Raw genomic sequence first — 13,146 nt, forward strand, 5'->3', positions numbered from 1 at the left:
TCCCGGCGCTCGCGCGGTTCCGCTCTCTTGTATACCGGGGCTCTCGTTCCTTTTTATTTTACGACGCTACAGAAATACTTTTCGTAACGGCGCACGGTTCAGCGTCGCGACTCCTGGGATTAAGCGCGACGGGAATTTCACCGGGGGCGTTTGAATTTTCGTCGCGTCCAACCGCGACGGAACGCCATGGTACAGAGTCGCGAGGGTAACACGAAGATTATGGCTGATTGACCATGCTACTCTTAACCCAAACATTCTCATGGAATTCTAAAGAGAATCGACCAAATTCGTACAATTACACAATCTCATACAAACCCTCATTATAATCGATCTCATAGAAATCTCGTTTTTTTCACTGGCAGCCACAGTTACTCCTGCGCAACTCGCATGGTAAACGACAAATGAACGCACCCTGTCTAGCAAGAAGCGATAAGTTCGCCAACAGAATCAGAAACGAGTAGAGGAACCCAAAGGGTGGGTCAGAGGCAAGGATATCTCAGGGTTTTTCGGATGCTGTACGAAATATGGAGGGGGATCGTGCATCGTACTCGACGTCCAGCAGGAACTGGCAGCGTGGAAGTTATCGGGGACGTAGCGGAAGGCGAAGAAAACGGAGGCGGAAGACGTGGGGCGAGAGGATCGCGGACTGGACCAGGACCCTGATAGCCTTCCTCTTCAGTAATGTCGGTATAGTATGCCTGGTGGTCGGATATACCATAGCGGGCGCCTTCCTCTTCACCCACATCGAGGGCAGAAACAACTTGGATATCGTGGGGGACGTGATCAGGCTGAGAAACGTGACAGCTGCCACCCTCTGGGAACTTACGTCCACGGTGACTACTTCTTACGTCCTTTTCCTTTTTTTTATATTACAGAACCCTAGCTACGACCAAGGTAACAGAGTACCTTTGAGAAAACGTTTTATTTACTGGTTTCTTCTTTCTATGGTATATTTGTATAAAGTACGATGGTTTTTTTAATTAAAATAAATTGGTAATTCATGTGTTTGGCTATTGAGAATGGAAATATGCGGGAGGGTTTGATTTATCGTTGGTGGTCGTTGCACGCAGGAGAACGTGTTCTCCGAGAGGATCTGGAAAGCGAAAGTAAGGGCGGTCCTCGAGAACTATCAGAAGAAAGTGGTAACAGCTATAAAGAACGGGTACGACGGCGCCGAGGAGAACAAAAGATGGAGCTTTGCTGGAGCGTTCCTCTATTCTCTCACGGTAATCACCACGATCGGTGAGTTTACTTTCTGTCCCTTCGATATCTCTCCACTAACAACCCCTACTTCGTTCTTCTAAGAGGAACGACAAGCATCTTACAAAATTTTCATTTTGCGTTCGAGAAAGCGTGAGACGAATTAACAAGATTCTAAAAATTCCGAACTCAACCCTTCAGATCATAATTTCATGTCTTAACAAATACTTTTACCAAATCGTACAGCGTGACTCAGAAACGCGCAAAGAAAGTAATCGCAACGGATACAATTTTTCATGATTACCACCATGGATGTCGCATGAGAATCGTCCCTCGAAAGAGAGCTCTGAAAATGTCGTCAGAAAAAAAAGCAGAGGAAAATGGAGGGGCTGTAGTTTAATGTCTCGCACTGGGCTCAACCCCAGCTAACCAGCTGGCAAAAAGAATGGTTAATGCCGAAAAGGGTGGCTCGCGCGCGAGTGGCCTTTAACGTTTCGGTCGTAGCAGGGTGGCTTCATCCGGAGGGACGTGTGTTTTCGAACTTCCACGAAGAAAAATCGCGACGAGCGTGGAGGCGAGCGATTCGCTGCGAATCCTGTTTGCCAGGGACCCGTTCGCCAGAAGAAATTGAATTAAGACCCCGCGCAAAGGGGTAGCGTACGTGTACCTCTTCTATTTGCAACCGTACCGTGTGTACGAAGCCTTAACGTGTGTTTTCACCGTGACGAGGACGATGCAGATCGACTCGTCCAATGGATTACACGGTAATATAGAATTCCGTGTTAGAACGTGCATCGCGAGGAACTTAGCGACGTTAAGGGTTGAACGAGGGTGGATCAAAATATACGCGGTCGTGGTTTGCATCCCTGTAGCTTCTTCGATTATAATTTTCTCATGTGTAGTTTGATGTTCTATCGTTCTAGAACAAGACTGCGTTTATGCGAACATGTTGGTTGGTACAATGGCGGTTAGTGTACTAACAAGAAGCCGTCTATGATTTCTCGTTCAGTTAACGAGACGTTTCTATAATAGAAGCTTAGCTATAGTTTGCTTAATTAAGCATATCAAAATTTCTAACGTGAAACCAGAAAACTTCACTCGTGCTTCGATCATAATTTCTTAGACAAACCATCCCTTACTTCTATCAAAAGGATCGCCTATATATCACAGAGAAACCTACCCCAAATAGTTTTTGATGCAGCAACGATAACTGTTATAAGTACGATAGAAGAGACGATATCGAATCACTCGAGAAACGTTTCACGCTGCGGAAGGGACGCAAGAATTTAATTACACCTGTTTCGTATTTCCTCGATATCGAGAAATATCTGTGAGAAGATGTAGGACGGCGAGCGTATCCGGGAAATGATTTTCGTCGACACACGCGAAGACGGCTGACAAGCTGCGAATCATACGCGAGGGAGTTCGTTGGGCCGGAAATTAATTAATAGACCGATCGGTCGGCCTCCTGAGATTAACGAGGCTACTCGCTGGGACGTTGATCTTAATCGATCCTCCGATTGACGTCGTGTATCCTTGACGATTAATTAATCCGCTTAATTCTTGGCTCTAGCTTCGAACGTTCGATCGAACCAATTTTTACACACTTAGCAGAAATTCTTTTATCCGTGACTTTTAACTTGCCCTGATTTTTTACTACTCTTTTTCTACGTCCTTTTTAATCACCCGAAGGACTTTAATAAACGGTAGAACAAATTTCAGCGTACAGTAAACTGTCCAGATGCAACGTAGATAATTGTGTACCATGAAAGATTAAAAAAATTCGTACACCTGACCACGTGACAAAATAATAAATTTCCATGCACGCGTTAGTAGCGTCTCCTAAGCGATTAATTTTAATATTTGCACATTAAGCAGAACGTATACGTTGTTTAAATATTTTTCTCCTGCAAATTCGTGGATGTAAAAGCGACTGTAATTCCTTGTCACGGGTATTAGAAAATCGGCTGAATAACTTTCCATCGTTCGACCAGCGACCAAGCAAGTACAAGATCGCAATCGTTCGGTTACTCCAAACAGGATCACCATAACTCGTTACCCATGGCATTAATTATGCGAAAGTGGCGGGATTCGGGGCCCATTGTCGGGCGAGTTTAAAGGATGAAATCGATAACGGTTTCCACGGGGGACTTCGCCCGTGAGTTTACCAGCAAGTTTGTTCCTCGTTACAGAAATTGCGCGCCCGTTCGATCATTTCGGTACACACTCCGCCGTTAAACCGAACCGAGTTTCGTCCGACTGTTATCTTAACAGAAACCCCCTCTGGCCAAGAAAGAGGGAAGATTATGGTCGTTGTTAAAAATACACCAGGATCACGATCGTTGTTCGTAGATCCACGATGAAACACCCTCTCGTCTGCAGGACGCTTCGAGAATAAAACGAAAACGATTTGCATTGAAATCGAACAGAATCGCGAAATCAAAAGGTTGAGATTTGATGTTTTTTTTTCGTTTGCACAAATGTATAGAAAATCGCGAACCTGTGGTATAAAACGTTCGAGAACTGGAACTGTTAATGATTTAGTTGGGCCACCAGTTATGGCGCGCGAGGCGTCGCAGGTAAAAGGAAATCGACTCTAGCTCGACCTTCGTTCGATGATCTTCCGAGGTCGCTCGGGATATGAGTCAATTAATTTCCGATTCAGCGTCGTTGACCGCGTTTCCGAAGGACGTGTTTAGCTCGACCGAACGACAGCTCCTCCTCGTCCAGCTATCAAGCGAACCTCCATCCGTGACCAAGAACCATCGAGCAATTTCAAGCCCCACCAGAAATCTCATAATCTCCAAAAATAATAAGATCGTGTCACCAGTTCGTTTCTAACAACTCGTACGTTACAACGAGCCGAGCAACGATCGAAAAGGTTCGATAAAAACTGAGGTAGGAGAAATAATAATAAGAACAGAGAGGCGTGCAGCAATCCATCGAAACTCGCTCGATCAGGAAAATTTTATAATCGAGGGAAAGAGAAAAAAAAATGCAGGAACACGGCTTCATCCAACGCCACAAATCATTCAGCGGGCAGAAATATTCTATGCCGCCTTTTTTCGAAGCACAACTGGTTCCGTTATCATTCTTTCTCCTTTTTTTTTTTGTTAGTCGAGAGCTAGGCGAATATGTGGAGGGAGGTGGATAGAAGGAATTAACGACGCAAACTTTTGGCACGTTAAAAGGGCGCAGGTGCGCGCGCGCGACCTTTTAATTAATTCCGGGGGTCCTCTCGTCCCTTGCATCGGCCGCTCTCTCTGTCCCTTCACCCTCTTCTGGTTCGAGACGAGACCCTGCTATCCACTTTATCTCGACCGTGATTACAGGCCAGCAGCATCAGCCTAAAAGGGTCGGCTAGTCGACAGCCAGATCGATTCGTGGGCCGACCGTAGCCCGGCTAACGATAACCGCTTTTGGGACGCGTGAAAATTCGAGGCCACGGCGGACTTAACCGCTGTTGGGTTGGAGGATCGGTACGTGGGGTGCTGCGAGGAGAGCTAGAGCAGCGATAGGGTCTCTTTTCTATTTTATGGTGATTCCAGGAGAGTCTGGTATGGGCTAAGTGTTTAACTAAATTGGTAAACGAGTATTTGAGTAGCCGCATGTTCAACTGTGCAAGTATTGGGCCAGTAGTTAAGTCTGTGCGTGCTCGAGTGCCAAAGTATTCGAGTAACTAAGTAGTGAAGGATCTGAACATTTGGTTGCTCGAGTGCGCAAGTATTTGAGTACTCGAGTCGTTCGATGACTCGAGTGTTCGCTGTTTGACTGTAAAAATGAAATTCTCGAGCCCTGTCCACGTCCACCGCTTGATTCGAACCGGAATAAAGTAATTCATCCTCCAGCTGCCGGATAACTCTATCGACCGGAAATAGAATCTGAATTGGGTCATGTTAGAATCGTCACGGGCCGTCAAAGAGCCACCGTGAAATTTCGCGGACCGATACGAAACGCATAAATCATCCGTGATCTTCGCAATCAACGTCGCGCGCGGCTCATTGACGGAACTGGGACGCCGCTGACAGTGTTGCGCTGAACGCGAACGAATTATTGGCGATCAACCAAAAGTACGGAGGAACCGATGTGTCTTGGTAGGCCGATGGGACGGCGCTCGTTACGTCGCGATGCGGCAATTTCGCCGTGGGCGAACCGATCGATTATCAAGACTAATCACGGCTGGCCCGATAATTCGCCAACGGTCCATTTTATTTGCCTGGTAATTTATTAATAAGCCAAGGGAACCCGCGTTCCTCCCGCCTGGTCGATTAACCTCTTCCCCTCTCTTTCGACTGCCTCGATTACGATGTTACTGGCTTTTAATCGAAACTTCACTTATTTCCTGGAAAAAGTTAGCACGAAAGACAGGAACGATTAGTTGTAGCAATAAAATGTTGTATAATGTACAGTTTAAAGACTGTTTTATCGCTCTAACAGTCGACTCGCGGGAATCTATTCGAGCCAACATGGCGGACGTCGTAACAATAATCCACATCGCGTCATAAATCGCTGGTATAAATACGAATATCCACAATTTCGAGTGGAATCCATCGAAGCCAGAAAGAAAGAAGCGGCATCGAGCCGGGGGGCACACATAAAGCTCGTCGAGGCAGTAAAAAACGCGGCTGCCATCTGAAAATCGTCGCGCGCTAAATAAACGACGCGTCGCCGACAGTTTCATTCTTTTCTCCGTTGTTCCTTTTAAATATTCCCAACTGCCGTGGATTACCGCGATTAATAAACCAACGATGCCTGCTGTTCGTTCCGTCGAACCTTCCCTCTCGTTCACCTCGCCTACAACCCCCTTCAACGGTCCCTCTTTCATCCCCTTCGCGTTCTTTTTCGTCGTTTCAACGATTCGTGCGTCATAATGGGACGCGTGTGCGTGCGTGCGAACGAAAAGCATCGATATCTCGAAAACATCGACCGCACAGAGGTCAATAAAACGCGAGAGGCCCCCGAGCGCACAATTATTTGCGCTCCGCGCCGCTTTATTATAATTTATCGACGGGCCACGGCGTCGATGATTTGTTTAGCATCGATCGAACCTGTCAGACACTTCCAGCAATCGAATGGCGAAATTATTTTCATCTCTCGCTGAGAAAAGCAACGATTCGTGAAACTTATATGGAAGATGCTCGCGCTCGAAGAGAATCACGGCTAAAAGCTCGAGACCACGAGTGAAGGGACCGTGTCTCTCGAGTAATTTGATGCAGGGGGTAAAAAATTCCAACTACTCCGTCTAGTTGGAAAGCAAAGGTGGGAGCAATCTGGATACCAGCCGTTGAGGGGCAGTAAACAAATTTAACAGCCGGTCCTCGATATTCACAACCCCTTTCGGCCGTAATCCGGCGAATACGATCCATAATTCGGCGGAACACGGTTCCCAGAAGGGCGCGCGCGTTTTCCACGGGCTCGTAAAAACCAACCTGTAAAATGAACTACGCGGAGCTACCGGCGGAAGTCTCGAACAGCCACGGCCACGAGTTTCTCGCGACGTTCCAAGCTCCGTGGGAACTTATAGTCGATTAAGTAATTAATATCGCGCGCGAGTGCACGCTCGATCGGGTGTTTCCCTTCTTTTTATCGTCGCAACCCGTGCTCGCGACTTTGCACCCGGTGACTGATGATCGCTGATGCGCAGGGCTGGGGTACGGGGGTTTAATTAAAACGCTCGAGGCTGATGGAAGTGTAAAATGTTACAGAATCGCGAATAAAATGAAGTTCACTTTCAGCCGGACTTTTTCTACGACTGACATTTTCGGATTCCCTTTCGCGCGGTATTTGGACGGATATTTAATTAATCCGCCAGTGGTAATAAATTATTCTTCAGCTTCGTAACACTTAGACGACAGTTTTCTATTTCTGCGTCGAGAAAACTGTTGGACTTTAGCAATTAGTTTATTAATATGGTGGATATCGTTCGTCGATGTTCGACATTTGTTAGGAGCGTCTGTATAGATCGTGAATGTTGATTAGTAGATTCAAAAGGGCGACGAACGATGGTTGGGTTCGCAGGTTACGGAAACATTTGTCCAAAGACGAAATGGGGCAAAGTGGTGACCATAGTGTACGCCATAATAGGCCTGCCGCTTTTCTTGCTCTATCTGAGCAACATCGGCGACATCCTCGCGAAGAGCTTCAAATGGACCTACGCTCGGTGCTGTCTGTGCAAGTAAGCCTTATTCTACTTTCGATCCCACTCGTTCCTACCTTCGATACTTCAGATCTGACCAGATAAATCAACCACAGAGAATGTCTCCAATTTTTTCGCGCGATCTTTAGGTGCCGCAGAAGACCATTGGAGATGGCACCTAGAGAAAGGAAACACGATGATGGCGTCGATATAAGGAGAAATCATTGGCAAGTAAGTTCCAACTTGAAATTCCACTATAACTAATACTAAACAAGTTAGAAACATTGAAAACTCTAATTTATACATAAGAAATGTCCTAATTACACTGAAGAACAATAAATCTGTGATGACTAACTTCAAAATCCAAGTTCAGAAATTCAATTTTCCCCGACTAATCACGTAGTTCCACCTTTAATTAGGGAAGTGGAGAATCTAAAAAGATAACGAAGAGATCCCATACAGAAAACGGAAGACACAAAAGTAGTCGAAGAAGAACGTTTGGCAATATTATAAAAAGATTTGTCGACAGATGGGCGACGCGGATGACATCGACTCGTTCACCGTGGACAAGGAAATCTCGATGGGAACCGACGAGGTGAAAGACTCTGAGAAAAACGACGAGGACGAGGACGAGGACAGTAGTAGCTACGATCCGCAACGCGTCACGGTGCCCCTGACACTCTGCGTTGGCATAATGGTCGGGTAAGCGTCACTGACACCCGATCAATCCGTAATCCCGACGATGTCAGACGTACGAACGATTTAAATGATTCGCCGGGCATCGAATTCCGCGCGATCACTTTTCATCGAAAATCAAATCGACCGTGCAAAATGAACACTCGCTCGCGGAGGGAAATTCAGCTCCACGAATGGTTCTGAATATTCATATTTTTCAATTAGTCGAACGATTATCATTTTGCATAAAAAAATCTCTCGATCGGTTCTGCGCAATGAATCACTACGCTGCGTTCGTAATTATTATTTCTGCAGACTTAATGGCTTTATAATATTGCAATCACTGTGCGTTTGTAAAATAAATTAAAGAATCGCGCGATTAATCTTCTGTTTAATTTTACAAGCGCAGTTCTAACTTGAATGAGGAATACAAAAAGTTCGTTTCTCGTAAGAAATTTGGTAATTTTATGCGTTTCGATCCGAGGGGAATTATTTCAGGTACATTTGGGGCGGCGCCATCCTGTTCTCCGAATGGGAGGACTGGAACATGCTGGATGGTTCTTATTTCTGCTTCGTCTCACTGTCGACCATAGGTTTCGGCGACATCGTGCCTGGTGACAAAATCTACGCGGCCCAGGGCCTCGATTTATCCTTCATCTTCTGCTCCATGTACCTGATGCTCGGTGAGTGGCGACTGCGCCTCGCAACTTTATCGTTTTTGACGTTTCACGCCTTGGAACCCCATTTTCATCCCCGTCGATCACTCCAGAGGATAATTCGAGTCGTGATCCTGATTCCTCTCGTACAGTGGATCGCAAAATTAATCAATTTAAATGTATCCACCATTTTTTACACTCATCCACTTACTCTAACGCTTAAGGACCTTTTGTTTCGTTCATTAAATTTTTGCGAACTCCTGATTGATAGTATTTTCCTTAGAAAATTGCTTTCACCCCGTTTCTCTGCGTTTCGACGATCACTAAAGTAACTGATACGATAGTTATCGAACGTGAAGATTAATTAAACAGAGGAATCGTGTCACCGTGGCGAAATCGTAGCTGGTGTTAACGGCACACGCGACTTAACACGATAGTTCTATTGAAGCCGATTTCCAAGCACGCGGCTGGCAAGTCGGCAACAAACGAGTCGCTCAATAGCGTCCCGGTTGATCCGATTCGCTCAACGAATAATGTAATCCCGGCTCAGGGGAGGGGACTGTGCTGCGTTTTATCCTATAAATACACGCGGCACGATCGATCGATCTCGATCCCTAAACTGACTTCGACAGCCACCCCTTGTCCGCGGTGATTCATCATTGTGTCGTTCGATTATGCTGAGAACAGGCTTTAACTGTTGCTCGTTTTAACAGGTTTAAGTCCTCCTGATAGACAGGTGGCTACGATTTCTTTTCCGCGTCACAGTTTTCAATTTTCGCGGATCATTTCATTGTCAGAGTTCATCCTCTTCGTTGTTATTAATTATTATTTTAAATTTTAGGATTAATCTTCTATGAAAGCTTCGTGTAAAACGAAAAATGCGACATAGTAGAAAGGAACGAGGGGATAAAGGCGCGAACACGATCGATCAGAGGCTATCGATGCGCGAAACGCTATAGGATACAAGTACACGCGAGTTCCCACCGAACAAACACCGAATCCGTCGTAATTGTTTCTTTGGCGACGCGACAATCGGATTGCCGTGGATTTCCGGTGGGACACGATGTCACGTGGCCAGACTTAATCGTTCCCAAAGAGCTCGACGGCTTTAATTCGCCGAATTGTACGAAACATCCGGCAGGAACGCTCGATTTCCACTGGCTCAATCCCCGCGCGACGAGTGTTTAGTTCCACCGTCGAGTATCAACGATATTTCGCGAAAAACCTCGAACAGCGTGAAAAAAAATCTCTAGTGCGAGCTAAAGTAATTCTAGAATTATTTTCAAATAAAAAAAAAACCACTTAGAATGGGAGAAAATCTGTTGTGTCGAAATTGTCGAAGTTGAAAAGGAGGAGTCGATATTAAAAATGTTGCAAGTTAAAATTCGGAAGATGAAGATCCACGTTTTGAAGATTCGACGCTTCTTGAACTTTCCCGCGCGCGATGGCGCCTATTTACGGCGGCGGTTAATGAATCTGGGGAGGCTAAAGTGTCGCGAAGCGTGTCAAGGGTCGGGGAGGATCGATCGCTTTTTAACCGTGCGTCGCTTTGTACGGCGACTAGACAAAAGTTTGACAACTGGCCGGATCCTTCTCCCTCGTTTCTTCCTACCCTCTTTTTTTCTATTCAGCTTTTCCCGACCCCGTGCCAGGGGCGAAAGAGAGACGCGCAGGGGCGAGAGGCGGCGCAGAGCGGGGCTAGGCTCGATTTTTCGATTGGCGTTTATACGGAAATGGAAACGAGCCTCGAGTTCTTTGAAGCGGCGCTTTTTCGAGTAGCGAATCGAATCGATGGCCATTTTATAGTGTTCCGGCTGAGTGTCGGTTTACATCGAGTGGACGTCGATCGAGTATTGTGTAGATATTATTATATTGCGCCCCTCGTGGGACCAACTGCTTTTTCGTTAAATAGCTAAAAGTATAGGATTCCATTTAAAATCAGAATTATTTATTTTGGGAACGAATCGAACAATTCGAATGTGCGACACGTTTCGATGGTCGATCGTGCAACTATAATTTGCAAATTTATTTGCGATCATCTGCAACCAAAAAGGTTGAACGTGGTTATTGTAAATTAAATTAGCGTGAAAAATGTGTGTTATTTTCTCGCGTGAGTTTATATTTACTTTTTGTATATATAAAAATGTTGAACGTGAGCTAATATTGTAGGAATTTGTTTCAGGAATGGCGTTGATCGCGATGTGCTTCAACCTGATGCAAGAGGAAGTGATCGCGAAGGTGCGCTCGGTCGTGCGTACCATTAAGTACATATTTCGATGCGACAGGTGACCATAACCGGTCCCAGCCACGTTCCGCGCCTCCACGGTGAGTCGAATCTCGTTTCGTTTTATTCATGATACACCCTTACGTCTGAACTGATCGCGCTTTGGGATTGACACGTAAAAGAACGCCACGTCGGGACGGATCGTGGCTTTTAAACGTGTTCAGAATGGTAACAAAATATTTTAGATAACACCAAAGGACGATAAGAATATATACAGCGACATTCGAGTGGCAGAAGTTGCCTTGCGTCCCTAAAACCGACGCTAACAAATTTGTCTTCAATTACAAGTGGTAAATGATTTGATGTCGAAAACGTTGAAAGAATTTTCCAACGATTTATACCGCTTTTATTATCGAAATATATTAAAAAACGTGAAAGAGAACAATTTCAGAGACCAGATAAAAATAATGTAACATTTATCATTGCGCGCGCAACAGGTGTTCGTGAAAAATACAAGAATTTCGGAAAAAAGTTCGGACAACTTCGATAAAGGGGGCGACTGTTTTCGAAATTACGCGGCAGTTAAAAATATCGTGTACCTCTGTACAGAGTTTCGAAAAACTGATAGTCGAGCGGAATATTCCAGTAGCAGAGGTAAATGATCCTTCGTCCCTTTGAAAGTAGCGCGGATCAGCGTATGCGGGGGCACGATCGCGATTTTACGCATCAATTTACGGAATCTCGTTCGCGCTTTAATCTCGCCCGTGAGGAAATCCGCAAAAATTCCTGCCGGACGGTAAATACGGAAGACGCGCGAGGTATTTTCGAAAAAATGCGCGGATCCTCCGGGGGATGCGCGATCAAGCGGGGCTGGGTGTTGTTTCCGTCGTGGACGACTCGCGGGACGGATAAAGGGGAGGCAAAAAATGAGATAGCGGGTGAAAAATGAAGTCTTCTTTCGGGAGAGAATATAATGGAGGCGCGAAAGGATCGATCGGCGGGAAGATCGAGCTCGAACGGTCGTTTGCGCCCTCAAAGACATTGCTTTCATTTCCTTCGAGCGATGATACACACACTTTCCTTCCAGAAAAATTTTGTTATAAAAAATTGTCACGATCTAGTTAATGCATTTAAGGAATTTATATTTGAATTCGTGCGATCGAGGGGTAGTAAAAATGTAATTTCCCTCAGCTACGTTTCGTCGGAAACGATTACGAAAGTATTCGCTGAGAGACAGTATCGTAGATTCGAACTGGAGCCTTCGAATTTTTAATGAAAAAGAGGAAAATGCTCGTGTCTCTCGAAGATTGCCAGCGAATCAGCGAATGTCTCGAACTTTCCTCAGACAGTGTCGTCTTTTTCGGCCATTAATGGCCGCTTTAGAGGAGACATAGCCCCGGGTGAAGTCGCTTTAGCGCCAGCCACGAAACTTCCCTCGGAGGAATCAGGCATTAGTGCATCTTTCGGGCACATAGGTATACATAGAACCCCGGCGCCGAGAAAAATAAGCATAAGCGTTTTCTTTCTTCCCGTTTAGAGAAAGCAGTTCACCATTTCAAGAGGATATCCCGCTATCGCTTTATCGCCAATATTTCAGAGCCTCTAGAAAATGTCCCTCCTCTATGAGACAGGGGGTAACATTTCTTAAACTGAAAACTACAATAACCGACGTAACGACTGTAACGTGACAACTTGAGGAAAGAGGGGTGGTCGAGCAGTCATTTTTATCCGACATAACTTATCGCAGACCCACTTTAAACGTAGACGACTTCGAGAAGACTATATAAAGACTAAAAAGTAATATCGTAATAAAAGAAAAATACTTTTTTTACGATTCTCTGTCCGAACGAGATTATATGGATGGTTAGGATCGAGGGTCCTCGAATAGGGTAGCCGCCATCTCTGTTAGGGGTGGCGCGCGAAAATTATGACTCCACCGTCGGGATTGGCGCGACGTCTGTTACACAAATAGCACCCGGAAAGGATGATTTTCGTGTTCCTTTCTTCGGTTTTCTTCAATTTCCCCGGCACATGTTCGATCCCCCGAGAAGGACGAGGAGTAAAAGGATGGAGAGCCGCGAAAGGGGCAGAAAATAAAGCGACCACAGCCGTCGAACGAAGCTCCAATGACGAGTTCTATGAAATTCCCACGCCTGGGTTCGAGCAAAGGGGAGTGAAATAAAAAACAAACAAAAAAAAAACCGTGAGCTCTCCGTACGAGAGAAAAATGGAGGGACGTAGGAAATTACTTCGCG

At 45.6% G+C, this 13,146-nt stretch overlaps 1 protein-coding gene across 1 annotated transcript; it reads left to right on the plus strand.

Moving 5' to 3' along the window:
• The first annotated feature begins 511 nt into the window (after window positions 1-511).
• LOC143429739 (TWiK family of potassium channels protein 18) lies at window positions 512-12,500 on the plus strand. The gene is made up of 8 exons (XM_076905484.1): window positions 512-833; window positions 1,071-1,242; window positions 7,219-7,375; window positions 7,486-7,567; window positions 7,866-8,038; window positions 8,510-8,694; window positions 10,850-10,992; window positions 12,429-12,500. The coding sequence occupies exons 1-7, from the start codon at window positions 525-527 to the stop codon at window positions 10,954-10,956; spliced, it is 1,185 nt and encodes a 394-aa protein (XP_076761599.1). The 5' UTR covers window positions 512-524; the 3' UTR covers window positions 10,957-10,992; window positions 12,429-12,500.
• Window positions 12,501-13,146: the final 646 nt, after the last annotated feature.

This window comes from Xylocopa sonorina, chromosome 12 (genome assembly GCF_050948175.1).
Source record: "Xylocopa sonorina isolate GNS202 chromosome 12, iyXylSono1_principal, whole genome shotgun sequence".
In the NCBI taxonomy this organism is placed as follows: Eukaryota; Metazoa; Arthropoda; class Insecta; order Hymenoptera; family Apidae; genus Xylocopa; species Xylocopa sonorina.